The 19,537-nt window shown below is 41.7% G+C and overlaps 2 protein-coding genes across 5 annotated transcripts in view; one reads left to right on the forward strand and one right to left on the reverse strand.

The window, feature by feature from the left end:
• UTS2B (urotensin 2B) overlaps positions 1-15,409 on the forward strand; it is a 32,452-nt gene extending 17,043 nt beyond the window's left edge. Inside the window, exons 3-6 of the mRNA XM_084800320.1 lie at positions 999-1,097; positions 2,603-2,640; positions 4,722-4,815; positions 15,057-15,409. Of these exons, the coding sequence (XP_084656446.1) occupies positions 999-1,097; positions 2,603-2,640; positions 4,722-4,815; positions 15,057-15,082 (257 nt within the window). The 3' untranslated portion in view covers positions 15,083-15,409. The remainder of the gene's footprint in view (positions 1-998; positions 1,098-2,602; positions 2,641-4,721; positions 4,816-15,056) is intronic.
• Positions 15,410-17,987: 2,578 nt separating this feature from the next.
• OSTN (osteocrin) overlaps positions 17,988-19,537 on the reverse strand; it is a 48,576-nt gene continuing 47,026 nt past the window's right edge. For 3 of the 4 annotated variants that reach the window (XM_084801179.1, XM_084801178.1, XM_084801180.1), the window contains one exon: positions 18,810-19,384. The gene's annotated coding sequence lies outside the window, so the exon portion shown is untranslated. The other variant, XR_014783061.1, reaches the window with a different exon arrangement.

The raw sequence follows: 19,537 nt of genomic DNA on the forward strand, positions 1-19,537 counted from the left end.
ATTTATTCATTTCTCTCTCTCTCTCTCTCTCTCTCTCTCTCTCTCTCTCTCTCTCTCTCTCTCTCTCTCCCCCCCCCCCCGGTGTGTGTGTGTGTGTGTGTGTGTGTGTGTGTGTGTGTGTGTGTAAGGAAATAATTTAGTCAGGTTCTAAGCCAATTCTCTTGGCTGAAACTATAATACTAAACTTTACTTTCATAATTGAGGTCAGCCCAGATAACACGTCTACTGCATACCACCCTCATTAACCTACTTCCTGCCCACACACTAACAGCGAGAGTGAGGAGGAGATGGGGAGGGGAAATGGACTGTGGTGTAAGATATAAGAAACAACTTTTGCTTTTTTAGGCCTTCATTTAAGTTCATTGTATTATACTAATTGCTATTCTAAAGGCATCATTGTTAATGAAAAAGGTTTTGAATCCTCATATTTCACAGCTTGAATGAAATATATTCTCCCAATTTATGCTCTAGAATATAAACATTTATAATGCTGAGGCATGTGGAGAAGGAAGCCCTAAATGCCTTTAGGGTAAATCAAGGACAATGGAAAGAAATAGACAATTAAGTAGACAGCACGCTAGCTCTTTCTCAGGGTCTTTAAAGTGAACCCTATGACACAGATGGTCTCACAGTGAAATGTAATGTACCAAATAAAATCACAGAATGAAGTGTTATGCTTCTCTCTTAAAAACCAACTTCCAGTCTTTTTATGTCCAAAGCGATTCAATTGCAGATGATTAAAAAAAAAAATGAACCCACCAAAACGAAAGTAAAATTATTCTTCAATGCCACCGCCTTTCGGATATATCTCTGTCCCCCTGACTCTCAGGATGATGGTACGTGTCCACCAGGATTTAGAACGCCCTCTTCTTTTGAGCGCTCACTTCTCCATCCCTCTGATGTTGGTGACTCTACATATGAAGAGTTGCTTGCAAGTCCCAGTGACTTAGAAGCACATTTGGTGACTCATTAAACATGTTGACATTTGATTATTACAGGGCATGAGTTGTTTCCAGCTAAAGAAGTTACATCTCACAAGAAGCTACTGGTGCCTCTGCCAAATCGAAACCCTGGTTTCCAGAGACCCTCCCACACTGGTGAGTCAAGAGCAGAGCATACCCTGTCTGCTGAGAACAACAGGCTCACAGGCTCACAGAAAACTCTCTGATCCTCTGGCTCTTACAGTCTTTCTGCCCCCTCTTACACAGTTCCCCTGAATCTTCAGAGTGGCCTTGTTTTGTACACAAAAACCATTGGCATTGGGCTCCACAACTCTGCAATTTGATTGGTTGTGGTTTTCTGGGCATGGTCTCCGCCTGCCGCAAATAGAAATTTGCTTGTTGAGGCGTGAGGACTACACTTATCTTTGGGTGTAAGGACAAATATTTAGAATGTGGCTAGCCATTATGCCAGATTAGTAAAGTGAGAATCTGTAGGTTCTCCTCCCAGACCCATGACTTCACTAGACCCTATGTGCTATCGAGAAGCCTTAAATAAAAGTCATGGAGATATTTAAAATATTAAAAACACATTTTACCTCACATGAGAATTCTAACGTGTTGGTAGCTGCTGTGGTAAAGAGCACTTATGCTAACTCATATTACTCTTCCACATTTGAGACTCTCCCTGGTCCAGTTAGTATTTTCAGCACCAAGTGCTTCAAGAGTATGCTGTTGCTAGGTTACCACTAGGAATTTCATCAACTAGCTGCGGTTTTGTGTTGTGTCCCTTTACGTTGTGAGATGGAGGTCGAGACTACAAGTTGAACATCTTGGCTGCATCAACTGGTCTCGATGGTCCTTTGAGCAAGAAAATATGATCCCATAAATTGTCAAGATTCTGTCATAAATAATGTGAGGATAACCCAAGAGAAAATGTTACAACTGGCAGAGTGGTTCCTTCTCAGGCATCATCTGACACATTTTAAAAAGTGTTTATTATTTTTTGGACATGATATTAGTTTTAAAAAGTACGTTAGGAGTGGAGATGTGTCTCAGTGTCAGAGCTTGTGCTTAGCACACCCGAGTCCATGGCTTGATTGTTTTCAGAACTGTAAAACAAACATAAGCACAAAACCCTCATTTTGATTAGTGCTTTTAAAAAGTAGGACTATACAAACATTGCATAATTAAAAGATATTTTCATTTGAAAAATAAGTAATATTATAAAATAGTGAAAAATTCAAACCCAAATAATAAAACTAAGAGATCTAATATTTTTTAAATTTTTTCTTCTTGCTTTGGATTTTTTGAAGAATTTTTATTCACTCTCTTTCTCCATTTTATAGTGCTTCATGATCATTTTCTTAGGTCTATAAAATATTATGGTTTATTTATAAATAATACTTCATGATAGAACAATAGTATACTAAAAAATCCCTCTGTGCTGACTGGTGGGCACAAGTGCTTTTAGTGATGTAGGTTATTACAATTCAGAATCATAAACATTAGAAATACATTTAGTGTTTGGTGTTAGGAGTGGAAAGGCAGCCTCAAATCAGATGAGAAAGATCTTTGCCTTCCACTAAAAGCATAAATGCATATCCTGAAGTGAAGGAAATGCTACCCATGGTATGTTTTTCACTTGATAATGTCTCTTACAGGTATAGATCTGCCCAGCAGACTGGAAGAGCATAGACAGGTGAGAGTGCAAAATGGTTCAATGCTCAATTTAAAGAACTATTCTTAGATAAATCTTTGACACCTTATTTTTCCAGACAAATAAATATTACAATGTGAAAATTCTATTTCTACTAGAGAAAGAATAAAGTAATCCTCCAAGAAACAGAACACAAATTATAGTGAGACAACATCACACACACACACACACACACACACACACACACACACACACACACACGCTGTACAGCAATATGATGATACCAGCAACCCAACCATGGGACATTGTGATAGCTAAAATTCCCCAAGTTTGTTATCTGTAATATCGGATATTTTAGGCTGGTGTCTTCTGAAGTTATAGTTTGTAAATAATGGAATTTTATTTCCTGCTGGTAGACGTTGCATGGTTTCAGAAAGTTGAGCATGTGAGAACACAGCCCCTTGGCTTCAAGCAGCTGTCCGCAGAGACCGAAGTCCCACCATCTGACACGGAGCCCCATCTTTTTCAGCTTGATTCCTCTCCACTCCTTAATATCTCAGAAAAGGCATTTTAATGTCTGAATTATACAACCACTGAACTCCGTCCACTTAACTTGGTGATGTTCCATTATTATGCACACCGTTTGGCCATCTGGAAACAAAATTAGGGCTACCATTCTCTTCTGAGGAGTAAGAGCATGAGATACGCAATATAGAGGCCAACCCTACATTTATGGATTTGGTTTGTAGGGGTTAGGTGTTTGAAAGGCTTGTTAAATATATTAAGGTTGGGTTGAATGCTGGGTGAAAACTATAGGGCCCTGAAATACTTCTTTTTCTTCTAGAAAGGAGAAAGATCCCTGGAAGTCCAAGCAATGACAGAGTTCTCTGGAGTTTATTAGAGGGGACTAATCTTATGAGAGGCATAATGTTAAGTCTAGACGTGTGATTTAGTTACAGTTCTATTGCTGTGTAATGATACCGTGGCCAAGACAAGTTATTGAAGGAAGCATTTAATTGGCACTTGCTTTCAGTTTAAGAGTGTGAGTCCATGACCATCATGTCAGGGAACGGAACATGACAACAGGCGGGCAGGAGGCATGAAGTTGGGGCAGTAGCTGAGAGCTCAAAGCTGATCCCTAAATAACAGGCAGACAGGGAGTGAGACTGGGCCAGAAAAGGGCTTTTGAAACCTCAAAGTTTCCCCATTCTCCCATGCTTCTCTCACCTAGAGTCCCAATAGGATGTCCTCCCCTCTGTCCCACTTTCCTGATAAGTGAAGAAATAGAAGGATCCACAGGGTCCTAGAAACCTACAAGAAGAACATTATGACAGGTGGATCTGGGCACAGGGGTCCTGTTCAAACTATGGCACCAGCCAAGGACAATACATGCAGTAAACTTCAAACCCCTACCCAGATCTAGCCAATGGACAGGACATTCTCCACAGTTGAGTGGAGAGTGGGGACTGACTTTCACACGAACTGTGATGCCCCATATTTGACCATGTCCCCTGGATGGGGAGGCCTGGTGGCACTCAAAGGAAGGATAGCAGGCTACCAAGAAGAGACTTGATATCCTATGAGCATATACAGGGGGAGGAGGTCCCCCTCAGTCACAGTCATAGGGGAGGGGTGTAAGGGGAAAATGGGAGGGAGGGAGGAATGGGAGGATAAAAGAGATGGGATAACAATTTAGATGTAATATGAATAAATTAATAAAAATTTAAAAAAAGAAACCTCAAAGTTTACCCCTGAGCTACACCTTCTCAAACAAAGCCACACCCCCAGTCCTTCCTAAACAATGAGCAGCTGGGAGCCAAACATTCCAAAGTCTGAGCCTATGCGGGCCATTCTTATTTACATGGCCTCAACCTCTTTCTTTTTAATGTCCAATTAACTTTTATAATTATTCCAGACAATCTCCGAATACCAGTCTTTGGGGTTTTTTTGCTTGTTTGTTTTATTTTGTATTTATTTTTGTTTAATTTTTTCTTGTACCTTTTTTTTTTCTTTTCTCCCCCTTTCTAAATCTCTCTCTCTTTTGCTTCTTTCTTCCTTTCTTCCCTTCTTCCTTCCTTTCTTTCTTAATTCTCAGTGTCTTCCTGTTCTTTTATTTCTCATAGCTAAAGAAACTGAAAGGACGGTTTAAGGAAGCAAAGACTGCTCAGCTGTCTAGTGCTGTACAAGATCTGTCTTCTTCCCACCCTAATAAACGAGGTAAGCTTCTATTTTAGTTGTAAAATTGACTTCCAAAAACTGCTTTGGTAAATATCTCTGTGAATAAAGTGATAATATTGACATTTTTTCAGCCTTCTGGTTCTGCTAAAGACCATGGATCATGTTTTAAAGAAGGGTCTAATGATAGAGTTCTCAGTACAAATGCACCCGATCCTGTAATAGCAGCAACAGTGTGTACGTAGTCACACTTTTCAGGTGTAAATGAAAGAAGTCCTTAGTGATTAAAACTCTCATCTATGCTTCCAGTGTTGGCTTATAAAGCCAGGAGCCATGCGTGGTGCGCATGCCTTTAATGCCAGCACTCAGCAGACAGAAGCAGGTGGATGGCTGTGAGTTTGAGGCCAGCCTGGTCTGCAAAGTGAGTCTACGGCATCCAAAGCTACACAGAGAAACCCTGTCTCGAAAAAACAAAACCAAAACCAAACAAACCAAAAAAGATTAAAGCCAGGAGGATGAAAGTAGAAATAACCAAGTGTTAAAACAAGTTAATTTTTTCTTTGCATTAAATAGAAGTCCCATTGCTACAATACTTACTTGAACAAAGATTATGCAAACATGTAATCTTAGGAAAATTATTCTTTTAATCATTAGATTTCCATAGCTTTCCCAGGGTTTCCTTCCTTATTTCTTGGTTCTTATTTTTATGTGTTTCTCCAGTTCATTTGTGATGTGAATTTAAGGTGTATTTGACTTTTCTTATGCCCAACACAATTCATCTATAACTTCAATAAAATCATGTAGTTATAATACCACTAAAGAGAAAGAAGATGAGACAGTATTAAGAACTTAACACATACCTACCATTTTTATATCTGGGTATTTCAAAATACAGTGGTTAAGCAGCCATGCTCTGGAGATAGGTGGCTTTATTTGAAATATTAACTTGAATAATTTCTTTCTGTATGACATCAGGCAATACATTTGTGACTAATTGGATTTTTGCCCCAATATTCATATACATTTTTATGGATTGTTAGAACTAAATTATTTAATTTAGCATGCTACACGACATATGATAACTACTCTGTGAGCTTAAGTTAAGATGCATTCCTATAACTGTCCCATAATTGCTATTCTTTATTATTGCAATGGCTATCTTACGTATGAGAAAACCATATCTTATAGGGATTAGATTTATGTGCCCAACTAGTAATAAATGTAAGGGAGAAAGTAGTACGAGGTAAAGCAGAGAAAGGATGGGAGAGAAAGGAACCTTGGCTTTACTGAGGGCTGGTGGCTGCTGCTTGGCAGTACGGAAACCAATGGGAGAGTCTAAGATAATCAGTGATGAATTGACAAGGGCCAGAACCATTCTTGGTGCCATACACTGCACATGCTCCTCCAAAAGAGGAGCAGAGAGGGAAGCAGAGAGCAGGACGGAGGCTCCTCAGTGGAGGTAACTGGGATGAGGTTGGCAGAAGCAAATTACAAATAGATTTAACTATGGATATGTGTTGAACGGAATGTCAACAGTGATTTTTTTTGTGTGTGGGGTTACATCTGAGGTGTAAAAAGAATGCCAGGTATATAACAATTCTATGGCTATCTTTCTGAAAAAGTAGGAAATAAGGCTAATTTCTATTTTGTGGCTAGCGTTACCGTCTCGTCAGCAAGAACGACGCTGCACACACAAACAGGATCCTTCTGCAGTAAAGCTTTACTGCCTCTTGAGAGGAAGAGCATAAGCTTACAACACGAAAAATGGAGACAGAAAGACCAAACAGCAGAAACCCCTCCCTTATATAGGAAACTGTCCTCCGCTTAGGACGTGTCAGTCCCTGATTGGCTGTTGCTCATCGGGCGAGATGATGCCACGGGAGAGGCAGAGCACAACGAATGGAAAATCCCTTCGCACATGCGCAGATTAGTTGTTTGTCAGCATGGGACACAGGGTGTCAGCGCCATCTTGTAATGGTGAATGTGGGCGCGGCTTCCCACATCTCCCCCTTTTTTTTTTATTAAGAAGCAATAAGACACCCAATAGGGAGAGTGGAGACAGAGGTCAAATCCCCAAACAAAATATCAGGCCTGTATACACAACTCTCCCCTAAGCTCTTCACCCGGAGAGGTCATAGCCTGGCCCTGTGCCGTTTTTTCTGGGGGAAGGACACTGGGACACGCAACCTTCATGCAAGATGACATGCCTCCCTAGAATTAGCTCATATATGCCGCAGAGCCATTCTACTGCAATGTTTCGCTATGCAACTCTCCAGGGCTGCTGAAGCTTATTCACTCTACCTCGTGCAATGAGATGAGACTCTGAGGGTGCAAGAGCTGAGCAGCCAGCGACTTATTGCTTAAGCATGGTTAACCATATATCAGGGGAGGTCCCAGACTCTAAAGCAGCAAGTGCTTGGGTGATAACCACCTTGTCTCTTTTTGTTTGAGCCCTGAGTCTACAGACCAACCATAGGGTCAACACTAATCCACAGCAGATTACAGCTCCAAACAATCCAACCCCAACCCATTCTTTAAAGAAGGAGAAGGCTGAGGATATCCATGACGAGAATCCCTCAGTAAGTGACAGATCCAGCCATGTGGAATTGACTTGAATGATAGCAGTCCGCAATAAGGTCTGTTCAAACTCCGCTGTCCAATTCTGTAAAATAAACTGAGAGAGACTCTTTGACAGATTAGCTGCTATAGTGAAATTTTTATATTGAACCGAGGTAACACATAATCCAGGGAATTTTTGTTCACAGCCCAGTTGGGCCAGTTAAAACCATTTGTCGGCGCCGGACCGTCCAGCAGAAATAAGAAGCCAACAACCAGACTTCTTCTCAAGATCTTTACTCAGGATTAAGCTCAGTGGGAATGGCCCCGAAGAAGGGAAGGGCCAAGCTTAAGTACAACTCAAGGGCCAATCAGCTCATGTCAGGTGTCACCTCCTCATAGGTCCGCGTCAGAGCAGGACTGCGTGTCATCAGATCACCAGTTACCCTTGCACAGCCTTTTGTCACATAAGGACTTGTTTATCTTAGAGAGCGCTCGCCGTCGGGATGGCGGAAACCTGTGCCTTGTTAAGGCACAGCACATCGTAGCTCTCCACAGTCCCCCCTGTTTTATTTTGTAAGAGCAGGACGAAACGGGTGAGAGTAGAGGTCTGATCTCCAGAGGGCACTGATGTATGACCGTCCATAACCTAGGTTATTCACCTTGATCATGTGCGGAACCCGCCCTGAAGTTTGGCCACTGATGTACAACAGAACTCAGCTAGGGGCTCGGCCCCAGCCTAGCTCTAGACCCGACCGACACCTTTTTCTGGAGGTGGGATTTTGGGTGTCAGCCCACATGCAATCAGACGTGCTCTCCAGGAAGCCATTAACTGCAAACAATGTACCTCCTGTGCAGTGCTTTGCCTTGCACCCCGAACGTGACGAGGATCAGGACTTAAAGGCCGCCAGCCAAGCCTGAGGGGACTGTCCAGCCTCAATAGCATAGAAGGCTTGTGCAATTAGGGCACGGTCTCTGTTTCGGGATATGACCAAGCGCCGAAGGAACACAAGGCAGAGGAAGCTGATAATCAGAAGGGCCATAGCTAAAGCCCCGATACCTGCCCACTCCTTAAGATGATGCATAGCTTGTTGAATCCAAGAGGCAAGGCCTTCAGCGGTGGATACATCCACGCATGTAACAATGGCGGCAGTGCGCAGATCTCTTCAAACTCTGCGGACCAGTTCCCCTGGAGATAAGCTGAAAGACTCTTAGACAAATTAGCAGCACGTGTAAAATTGTTATATGGCACAGATGTAATGCATAACCCTGACATTTCCATTTGCATCCGAGCCGAATCACCTGTTAGAAGTTTCAAAAAAGTCAGATGTATTCCAGCTGAAAGTAGTATTACCAAATGCTCCTCCATTAATCATGGCCATTGGTGTTGGCATCCTCAAACACTGGGAAGGTGGCACGAGCCTGTTTCCAAACCTCTGGGTACAGAGAATGACAGTTCCCCTGTGGTGCTGATAAAGGTGAAGTGTCCGCATAAGGCGGCGGTGTCAGTTCCGAGGCACGCCAAGATGGCGGATTATCGCGTTTGGGCGTGGCCTCTTCCGCCTTTTTCCTCCTCCTACCCTCCTCGTGCTGTTTCTGCGCGAGCGACTCCATTTTTAGCATGAGTCTCTCAAGTCTTTAGTTTTCAGCAGCCCTTTCTGAGCCGCCCTGATCAGACATGACGAAGAGTTTTCCACTTTTAAAGGGTCTCCGAACGTCGCCCGCTTTACCGCGGACTGAAAAACTTGTCTCAACAACCTGTTCAGTATCTCCAAAATCTCCAAAAATGCGCCCTGCCGCTTCTGTCATTCTGGCCACAAAATCGGAGAACGACTCCTCAGGGCCTTGAATAATCTTTGTGAGGCGCCTATTACCTTCCCCTTTTTTAGAGAGTGCTTTCTAGGCCTTAATTGCAGTCTGTGAAATCTGAGCATAAGCTCCCCAATGGTAATTTACCTGATTTGCAGTAAATTGACCTTGACCTGTTAACAAATCAAAGGTCCAATCCCTCTGTTCAGGGGTAAGTGCAAGGGCATTGGCCCGAACCTGTGTTTGAGCGGCCTCGAACCACAGGGCTCTCCATTCCATATATTGGCCCATATCTGGAAGTGCGGCCTTGGCCACCATCTGCCAATCAGAAGGAGTTAGGGCACCAGTGCCAATTCTTTCTAACATTACCAGGGTGAAATTTGCATTAACCCCATATTTGCGAACAGATTCAGCCAAGTCCTTTATTAGATTGAACTCCACTGGAGCATGGACTCGACCCCCGTTCTCTGTTTCAAACACAGAAAAAAAATTATGTAATTTTTTACGAATCTTTTCCGGCCAGAAGGAAAATCCAGACTGCAGTTCGTAGGGTGGAGGAGCAGTGGGTACCACCCTGCGAGATAAATTGAGGGAGGGTTTTTTATACCCTCTCGTTCGTCTAGGTGGTATCTCTCTTCCTAATACCTGACTGCCTCTTCCTCTAATTCGGCTTCTTCCTCCGAATCAGGAGTCTCATTGTCAGAGGTATTAAAGCTTGTAGAGCTATCAATATTCAATGCCTCAAGAGCTTTTAAAGGATAAAACCTTTGCGATATTTTTCTCGGCGGTGAACTAGGTCCTGAGGGGGGTTGCACTCCTTTTACAGGAGGGTCCTGAGCTTTTTTCTTTTTACGGGCATTCTTTTTCCCACCCGCTTTTTCCTTTTTACGGGCATTCTTCTTCCCGCCCGCACCCAGCCTCTCACTACGTTCGGTTTCTGACATGTTATCCTGAACTTCTAGGGTGACCTGTCCTTCATTTACTGCCCTCTTAACAATTACGGCAGCAAATATTACAGCTAGAATCAGCCCAAGAATTTCAGAAATATGCATACCTCTCCGAACTTACCAACCCTGCAATTCTGAATCCTCCCTGTAGTCAGGGGCTCTCTGAAGGTGCTGACGATGGTGTAGTCTTCCCGGGTTTCGGCACCATATGTGGCTAGCGTTGTTACCGTCTCGTCAGCAAGAACGACGCTGCACACACAAACAGGATCCTTCTGCAGTAAAGCTTTACTGCCTCTTGAGAGGAAGAGCATAAGCTTACAACACGAAAAACGGAGACAGAGAGACCAAACAGCAGAAACCCCTCCCTTATATAGGAAACTGTCCTCCGCTTAGGACGTGTCAGTCCCTGATTGGCTGTTGCTCATCGGGCGAGATGATGCCACGGGAGAGGCAGAGCACAACGAATGGAAAATCCCTTCGCACATGCGCAGATTAGTTGTTTGTCAGCATGGGACAAAGGGTGTCAGCGCCATCTTGTAATGGCGTATGTGGGCGCGGCTTCCCACACTATTTGTCCAGCCTTATAGCTCCTCTTTCCATTTAAGGAGGAGAAGGCATGTTGAAGAGGAGACATGTTGAAGAGCAGTAGGCATTAGGATTGGCTGGCTTTCCGTCAGGGCAGTTGAGACTGTGCTGTGGAGCTAATGTTAATCCACGTCTCAGAGACGGAGTGGAGCAGTGTTCAATGTTTATAGCACGGTACCTTCATGTTTTGCCACTATCTCACGTAGAGCTGTTTTAACTGCTTCTGGGCAGATAAGGAATCCAGAAGGGCCTTAAGGAAGCTAAGCTTATGAACTGCTTCAGTTTCAAAGTTATGCCTGCTCCTCCTACTGGGACAGGCTGCCACCAACATACTGACAAATCAACATGGTGACTGTCAGGAAGTCTCCGTATAATCTAGTTAGCACTCCACTTGATCCTTTGATCTTAAAAAAAAAAAAAAAGAATCGTATAGACTATTCTCATCCCATTCCTGAAAGGAGTGCAGAACCTCAGCTTCAGTGGGCGGAAGTATAAATGATGAGACGTCGGGAGCCACGTTTTTCACCCGCACCCAATCACAATAACTGGGAGAGGAAGCGGGGATAAGCGCAACCACTGACCACCGTTACGAAGGAGAACAGAAGACAGGGACATCTGCAGTGATATTCTGAATAGTCCTGAAGTGTTGCTGGCCAGCTCATAAGGGCGCGTCCTACACTGAGGATGGAGAGTGGGTTCGCCTAGGAATTGGCGGTTTCTAGGATTTCACCATTGATTAGATTGTTACTCCTCTTCCACCTTTCCAGTGACTGTTGATTTTTTTTCTTTCTTTCTTTCTTTTCTTTTCTTTCCTTTTTTTTTTTTTTGACTGTTGCTTTTCCATTCTTAACTATGGACATGTGTCTTTCTTAGGAAAATATTTTCTTGTGAATTGCAAGCCTCTCCGAAGCCTCCTCAAACTTGTGCCTTACAGTGGGAGGTTCAAGATTTATTTTGTCTTAAACTACCAGACACAGTTTTCATTGTAAGGGTCAAGGTTTCTTTTTCAAGGAAAAAAATAAAACAAACAAACAAATAAAGGAAAGGAAACAAGTAAAGCTTATCAATTATTTATAAGCACAAACATTTCCTTGAACAATTTTAATTATTTTTTTTATTCTCATCTATAACTTATATCAACTTTGTTGAAAGCTGATGAAATATTCCTTAAACTCTGTGTTCTTAGTTTGATTTCCCCCTGAGCTCTTTTCTCTAACTGTTACATACTGCAATTGAAAAAATCTGTTTACTTCACCTAAAATGATCATCTTCAGTGTCATCTGTTTATGTGGAAATGATAGAATTTTCCCATTTTTGGCTAAGTACAATTCTGTATTCTCTCTTTGCCGCCTTTCTTCTATCCCATCCCCTTCATCATTAAAAGTGATGTGTACGTGTTTGAGTCTCTCTGTGTCTTGCAGTGTACAGTCCACAGTTTAGAAGAGGGTATCATGTCCCTCAGATCTGAGTTTACACATAGTTGTAAGCTGCCCAATGTAGACACATCCACTCTTTTGGAGCATCGCTTTTAATTGCTAAGGCATCTCCACTCCCTGACTTGTAATTCTTTTGAGGAAGCCCCATAATGAGTTCCATAGGAAACAGACTTTACAGTCCTACCAGCCTGGAATAAAAATCCCTCTCTACATTTTTTTTTTGTATTGGTTGATATTTTGTTTTCTTGTTCGTACCAGTCCTGACTAGGTAGAACTTGGTAAGGAACATGCACAATTTCTCTGTAGTGATTTCCAATTTCCTGTAATATCATAAGTATCTCCAACACAAAATGCTTATTTTAAAAAGTTGCAATGAAACATTCAGTTGGTAGTGTTTGGCACCCACACAGTTAGCTTTGGAGTTACGTTATGTGGGACACAGTGTCCAGTGTCCTCAGGGTGAAAAAAGTAAAGGAGGGGAATAGGCTTTTTCCTCCTAGAACGTATTGCGTGACCCTGATTTTAATAGAAGAGTTTGCATGCAGTTGAGAATATCAAGGAACCTAAGGGATAGTTGGAGAACACTGTCTGCACTGATATTTTGCCTTCTTGTGCCGTGAATAGCAAAGGTGTGTTGGTAGTGACTTCTTTGTTGAATATGTGAACTTCAAGTTTAGGAACTCAGCTGAGATGGAAAGTGTAAATTTGACATTTATCAACAACTTCACATCTGGAAATTTGATGAGACCATCCATGGGGTGATACTAGATACAGGGGGCAGCTGTTTAATGACTCCGTCCAGTTAAAAGCAGATGTTGTGAAAACGAGCGAGAATAAGTAACAAGGTTTGATCAGAAGCAGATATCAAGGAAAGAAGAACAAAACTCATGGAAGCCAAGTACAAACAAGTTTCAAGAATCTTCACTGCATCTGAAATATGACAGCACCAGTAAGTTGAAAGTTGAGACCTGCTGGGTGAATCCAGGAGGAAAAGGACATCAATAGTGAGCCAAATTTTTATTGAAAGAGATATGATTAAACAGCAGTCAAGAGAAGCTCAGGCTCCAAGGCTCCTCAGTTTCTCAGGGTTTAGGGGTGACACTTCCCTGGGAGCTGCATTGGCTGGAGAAGGAGTGGGGTTCAGGCTCCAAGGCTCCTCAGTCCATCAGGATTTAGGACAAGCTTCCCCTGGGAGCTTCATTGTCTCTGTGGGGAAGGCCTCCTCTCAGAGCTGTGAGGATCCTGGGCTCCGGTGCCTTAGGATACCCTTGACACACTGTTCCACCTCAGGGCTCGGCTACCTTCCCAGCTCTCAGAGCTGTGAACACTTTTCCACCCATGTACCAGAAGGCAGGTTACCCACCCACACCCACACAGCAACAGTGCGTACATGATCCATGTGTGTACATGATTACGAGTGCATGTGTCCGTTTGTGTAGAGGCCAGAAAACAGTGTCTCTCAGTGGAGTGTGAGGTTTCCAGTTAGGCTCTGCCAGCTGGCAAGTCAGTCATACACAGAGTTCTGCCTGAATAGACAGCTCTTTTGAATAACACTGTTCTGAGGTAGCACTTGTCATTAGCTAGACTGATTAAAGTGTTAGGTATAGGTTTTTGTTGTTTTGTTTTAAAGCAGAAATATGATAGCATGCTCCTATGTAGTAGTGAACAAGAAATATTGTGATGATGACTATACGAAGTAGATGGCAAGACTAGTTCATGGAACAATACGCACTCCTCATGAAGTCAGTACTAATGGCACGTCTAAAAAGCAGTGACTATGAACAAGCATGTATGAAGGTGAAGTGGACCTCTGAATCCAGCTGAAGACAGTAAGAGTTCTCATTCACTGAAATAACTTTCTTTGTACATTTAATATAGTCAGCAGATAGCTGCTATAAGCAAACCTGCTCAATACTGACCATAAATGTGCATTAGACAGACATCAAAGGACAGCATCAGTTAAGCTGGCTGGGATTTAACTTCATGGAACTGACAGATGGGAGCGACTGACTATATTAGTAGTACCACTCATGGTAGTCTGAAAATATTTCTCCAAACTATATTCCACTACAAAATTGACTGATGTGATGTAAGTCTTGGCTCCTTGTTGAGCTTTATTTTTGTGCCAGACAGAGATATCCAAAGATATTTAAAGGAACATACTGCACGATGATGATGATGATGATGATGATGATGATGATGATGATGACGACTTTTCCATAACACGCTGTTGAGGGAGGACTGGATTGAAGGACCACGTTCTTGTTCACAGCTCAGATCTGAAAATAGATTCCCACCTTGACAGGAGCTGAACGCAGTTTCTCAGAAGGTGGGCTACGGTTCTTCCTACAGAAGACTTGGCATGACTCACTGATGCGTCTGAAGATCAAAATGGTGATGAGTTGTCTGAAGGAGTGTAATGTGATCAGAGTGTTAGGGCCAAATGTAAGGAAGGCTAGTCTATCCAAGTGTCATTTGGTAGTTTAGAAGTTGATCGTTAAGCTGCCTTTTCTTTCCTCAATAAATAGAGGATCATGTAGGTCGCGCCTTTTACTTAAACTACCTGCTCCTTGGCATCTCAGTTATATAAAATATGAAATGGAAGTGTGAGTCTCCAAAGTCAGCCCCTGTCGTTCTGGGATTGTATTATGTGCATCACAATGCAAAAGAGTGTACCCCAAAGAACTTGCATAGAGGGACCATTCTCTAAATTAACACTGTCCATCCTGGTAGCCACTGGCCTCAAGGTGCTATCATGAAGGTGACACTTGGCTAGCTAGTAGAGTGAAGAATTACTAATTTGTTTGATTAAAGCCCACAGAGAGTTAGTAACTGCCATATCGAACATATATTTTTTAATGGTCTCTGTCTCTTACTTGAGCACATAGAATATTTTAAATGGAAGATTTCAAAACTCCTTCTAATAATTTGCTTTGTTTTCTTTTTTTAGCTTGCTTTTGGAAATACTGTGTCTGAGTCTTCTCTGAATATACAAAAGGAAGGAACACCAGAAAAGATATGTGTATATTGCTTAACGTTTACATTTGTTTCAAGTGTTAAGAAACTGGCCCTTATTCTGCACATCACTTTTCTCACCTTGATAACCTGCTGCTACCTGGGTTATGTCTTGATTAATTATCGTGTGGGAAAGATTGACAGCTGATGCACTCTTGAACGGAAGTGACCGTCAAAATGGCTTTAAAACTGAGACGGGGAGCTTTGATTTATTGTCCACTTCCTAGAAGTCCATTCTCTCTCTCAATGTTTTGTCGTTGGCTGTCAATAAAAATACTTTAAAGAGCATTTTAGAGTGTGGAAATAAGTTATATTGTCTCCATTCTTGTGTAAAATATGCATCACGTTTCCTTCACACTTTTATAATTGTGTTTGCTCTGTATGGATTAGGCCAGTTGCCACCGAGGATGCTAAGAATGAATAAATCACTAAGGAACAGAGATATGTAGTTTACCTAATTAGAGAAGAAAGTAATACCGGATTTCTCAGAAATAGTATGTGAAGAAAATATTAATAAAATGCATTGCTTCGGGGTTTCTTATTTCTCATATTTACCTCATCTAGAGCACCAGGGACTCTGACACTCAGCATGCCTAGATCAGGTGAGACTCTGTGTGCTCAGAAGCAAAACTCCCAGAATGCACTGCCGTTCCCTTGTTAGATTTTAATTTCCCATTGCTACAGTGTTTTGTTTATTTTATTTTTTTTCTCTTACAGATGAACAAGCCTGTTTAATTAATTCAAGCCTCAGAGTTTAACCTTAATTTTGTCTGACGTCCATTCTGGTGCAGAGGCATTCTGAAAATAACTTTAGAATTAAGAAATATTGATGATTACACTATTATGTGGTCCACATACATTCTTTATTTTTTCTAATATTGATAGGTGCATTTTTATCTAGTTACTATGATTGTGTGGTGTTTATGATGAAAGTATTTCATAAAGTAGGATGGTAGTATTTATTAAACTAAAAAGGAGCAAAGCCCTGTAAAAAGGCTGAGAGCACAGGGACAATGAAGGCGACTTAGAGCCTAGTAGCGGAAATATAATAAACAGAGACCCAAATGAGTCAAAGGACAAAGAAAATTACAATGATTACAATGCCTGTAGCGAGCATAGAGGAACTCAGTTGAATGTGCAGCACAATCTTAGAGGTCCTCTAGAAAAGGTGGCGTTCGCGCTGACCTTCAATGCTGAGAAGGTCATGCAAACTGATTGAAGAAAGGAGCAGTTCCTCCAGGTGTCAGAGAAAAAGGGAAGTGAACACATGCCAAGGCCAAGGTAGGAAGAACTCGGCGTCCTTGCGAAAGGAAAGGAGTCAGTGTGCTTGTGTTCCATGAGCAAAGCCCGTGAAAGTGCATCAAGTCATGTTTGTGGGTCATAGCCCATTATGCAAAGACCATGTGCTGGTATTTTATTCTAAACAAACAAAACAAAACAAAACAAAATGATCAAATAAACAACATTTCCTCTGACGGACAGAAACCAGAACAAGATCTGCACATGCTTCAAGTCTGTGAGGCATAACTTCTCACTCTGGAACCACATAGGATGCCACTTTCCTTCATCTGTCACCAAGGGCAAGCATGGTGCACAGATGGTGCCCATCTGACCACAAGGCTCTTATTCTACCCACATCTTCCCTGGAATAAACTTGGTTTCCTTCCAGAGAACAAATTTAAACATCGATTAACTAAATATACAGATGGAGGATTTACGTATAAATGATGTTGCCTACTTAAAATCTAAAAGATGTGGAAACAGAGATAAGAGATTGGATTAAACCTAGATTTAACATTAAACAAAATGATGAAAATAAAGCAGCCAGCTTACCCACATGCTTGTAGTGCTTGGATGCCCTTCCCCGGGAGCCAAGCAAATACACATGAATAAACATGAGGTGACAAGAAGTGAAGATGCTCCTACGTATGTGCAAGGGTTGGGAGTACAATCTCAAAACTTCTGCTTTCCTCGTCTCACATTTATTTACTTCGGAAGAGTTGGATAATATTCCAGTACATTGAAACGGAGGCATCAAACGGAATGCCTCATTTTAGAAAATTCAATGTTTAATAATGTAAGAAATTTAATTCCCCCAGTGATATGGAGATTAAAGGTACATAATTTGGTGAATTTTGTGTAGTATAAATTTTTAGATATTGTGACCTACATTACAGCCTCCTCACATGCAATGCTGGTTATGTCATTAACAGTAAGACTCAGAAATGTACATTTACACAGTCATTTGTTCTGTGTGGCTCTATTTAGAAACAAAGAGCTAAAGGGCAATGCGTATCTCTAAATCACAACTTTTTAAATTGGTGGCTTCCTGGGGAAATATAGCTAAATCTACTGATATATTTTATGTATTCATTACATATAACAACATATATCTTTAAAAATAGAGCCAACTATACATTCCAGAGGGGCCTGTAGAGTCTGAAGCACCAACCAAGGATCATACATGGGCTGGACCTAGGTCCTCTATGTAGATGTGGCCAATAACAGCTCATATGGGTCTGCTAGTAATGGGAGGGGAGGCTGTCTCTGACATGGGCTCTGTTGCTTGCTTTTCAGTCGCTTCACCGTGATGGGACTCCCTTGCCAGGCCAAAGGGGAAGAGGACAAACTCAGTCCTAAAGTGACTTGATGAGCTGGGATGTGTGGATAGGGGACCTCCCTTTTCTCAGGAATAGAAGATGGTGATGGTGGGGAGAGGGGGGATGGGGAAGGAAGGATGGGACTGGGGGGGGGAGGGGGAGGGGGCTACAACCCGGATGTAAAGTGAAATAAATAAATTCACAAAAAATTACATTTAAAAGTAAAACAAATGAGACAGGACATCACATTATTAACATAACTGATATTTTCATTTATAGTTAAGAAGACCCTATTTCAAACATAATATTGCTATTTATTTTTCTACTCTTTCCAATGTGGTAGTAAAAGCTAAGATATATGAAGTTTTAAGTTGAGAAGGTGTTTCTCCCCCCCCCCCCCTTTTTCTTCATTGACGCTTCTGTTATGAAACAGGTGCACTCTCTACACAGAATGGAGCACAGAGCCATATGTGGTGATCTCCTTAAATTGGAAATGATTGTACAATTGTCCACGCCCCCCTCCTTGTTTCTTTCTCCTTTTGAGACAGAGGTCTTAGGTTGCCTAGCCTCATCTCAAAGCTTCTACTTAGCTGAGGGTGGCCTTGAATTCCTGATCTCCCTGCTCTTACTTCTAAGATCTGGGATGACAGGTCTGAACCACCGTACCAATTAGAAAATGTGTCTGTTTCATTCTAAGCAGGCATGGTGCCATTGTTTTGTATTCTTTGCTCTCACAGACTATTTCTTAATCAAAATAACGCAGAAAATCAGTTTGTTAAAATCAAATTCAAGCTTTTAATAGGAGATGTTTTCGGCCACTGCTGGTCTTAATACCCTCCCCCCTTTTTTCAAAGCACAAAGCTCTGTTTGGTTGGATTGGTAGCTTATAAACGTCTACTGGAGAGAAAGTTTCTAACATGGGAAACACTTGTACAGTTCACCCCCAGGCTGAGAAAAGTAAATAAGAGAGAGTAGCTTCTTTTCAGATAAATCTTTTAAATTCAGAGTTCTGGAGAATATTGCACATGGGCCAATTAACTTTTAGTTATTAGTTAACTTTTAGTTATTAGTTCCTAATAAAAAGCTTAACTTTTAGTTATTAGTTCCTAAAAACCACTGTTACTCAACTATCTCAAAATTTATTTCACTTTGCTACAGCCTTCTTGCACAGTGGAAGCAAACGCTCATTTACTGCCTGTTTTCTAAGCTTGGAGCTGAAATATTTCAACAATTTGACTAACTTCACAAAAAGTAAATTGCCCTACATAAATCACTATGTGTTCTGCACAGGTGCTTATTTCTTTACCTCATCAGATCGTTAAACACTAGGTTACTAGAACGCACACTGGGTGACTGAATGGTGAAAACATTAATGGCAAGAGAATGAATGATGCTTGACTGTTGTTTTTTAAAAGTAGGTTTAGGGGCCATGTTACAATTTAGGAATCATTAAAAAAATGTCTTCAAAGGTATTCATGCGGTGAAAAGATGTGCAAGACTTAACTAAATCCATAGCAACACTGTGACATGATGAACTGAGGTTCAAGCTTCGGGAAGGACTGCAGAGGGTCAGTTCTGTAATGGTTTAACCAGGGGGAGTAGTGAAGACCTTCACCGAAGTGTCTTCTCTAGTTCTGTGCCGTCTCATGCAAGTAAGTTCCATCTGCAAAGGCGAAAGTTGATGCCGTTAGAATTGTTCCTGCACTCTGTAGATCAGATGGAAATCCACAGCTTCAACAGTGAAGATGTCAGTCACCTGGCACCATAGTCATCTTTTGGTTACACTGCACATTCTACACCACAATGCAAAGTAATA

This window comes from Acomys minous, assembly GCF_964271855.1.
Source record: "Acomys minous genome assembly, chromosome: 11".
Lineage (NCBI taxonomy): Eukaryota > Metazoa > Chordata > Mammalia > Rodentia > Muridae > Acomys > Acomys minous.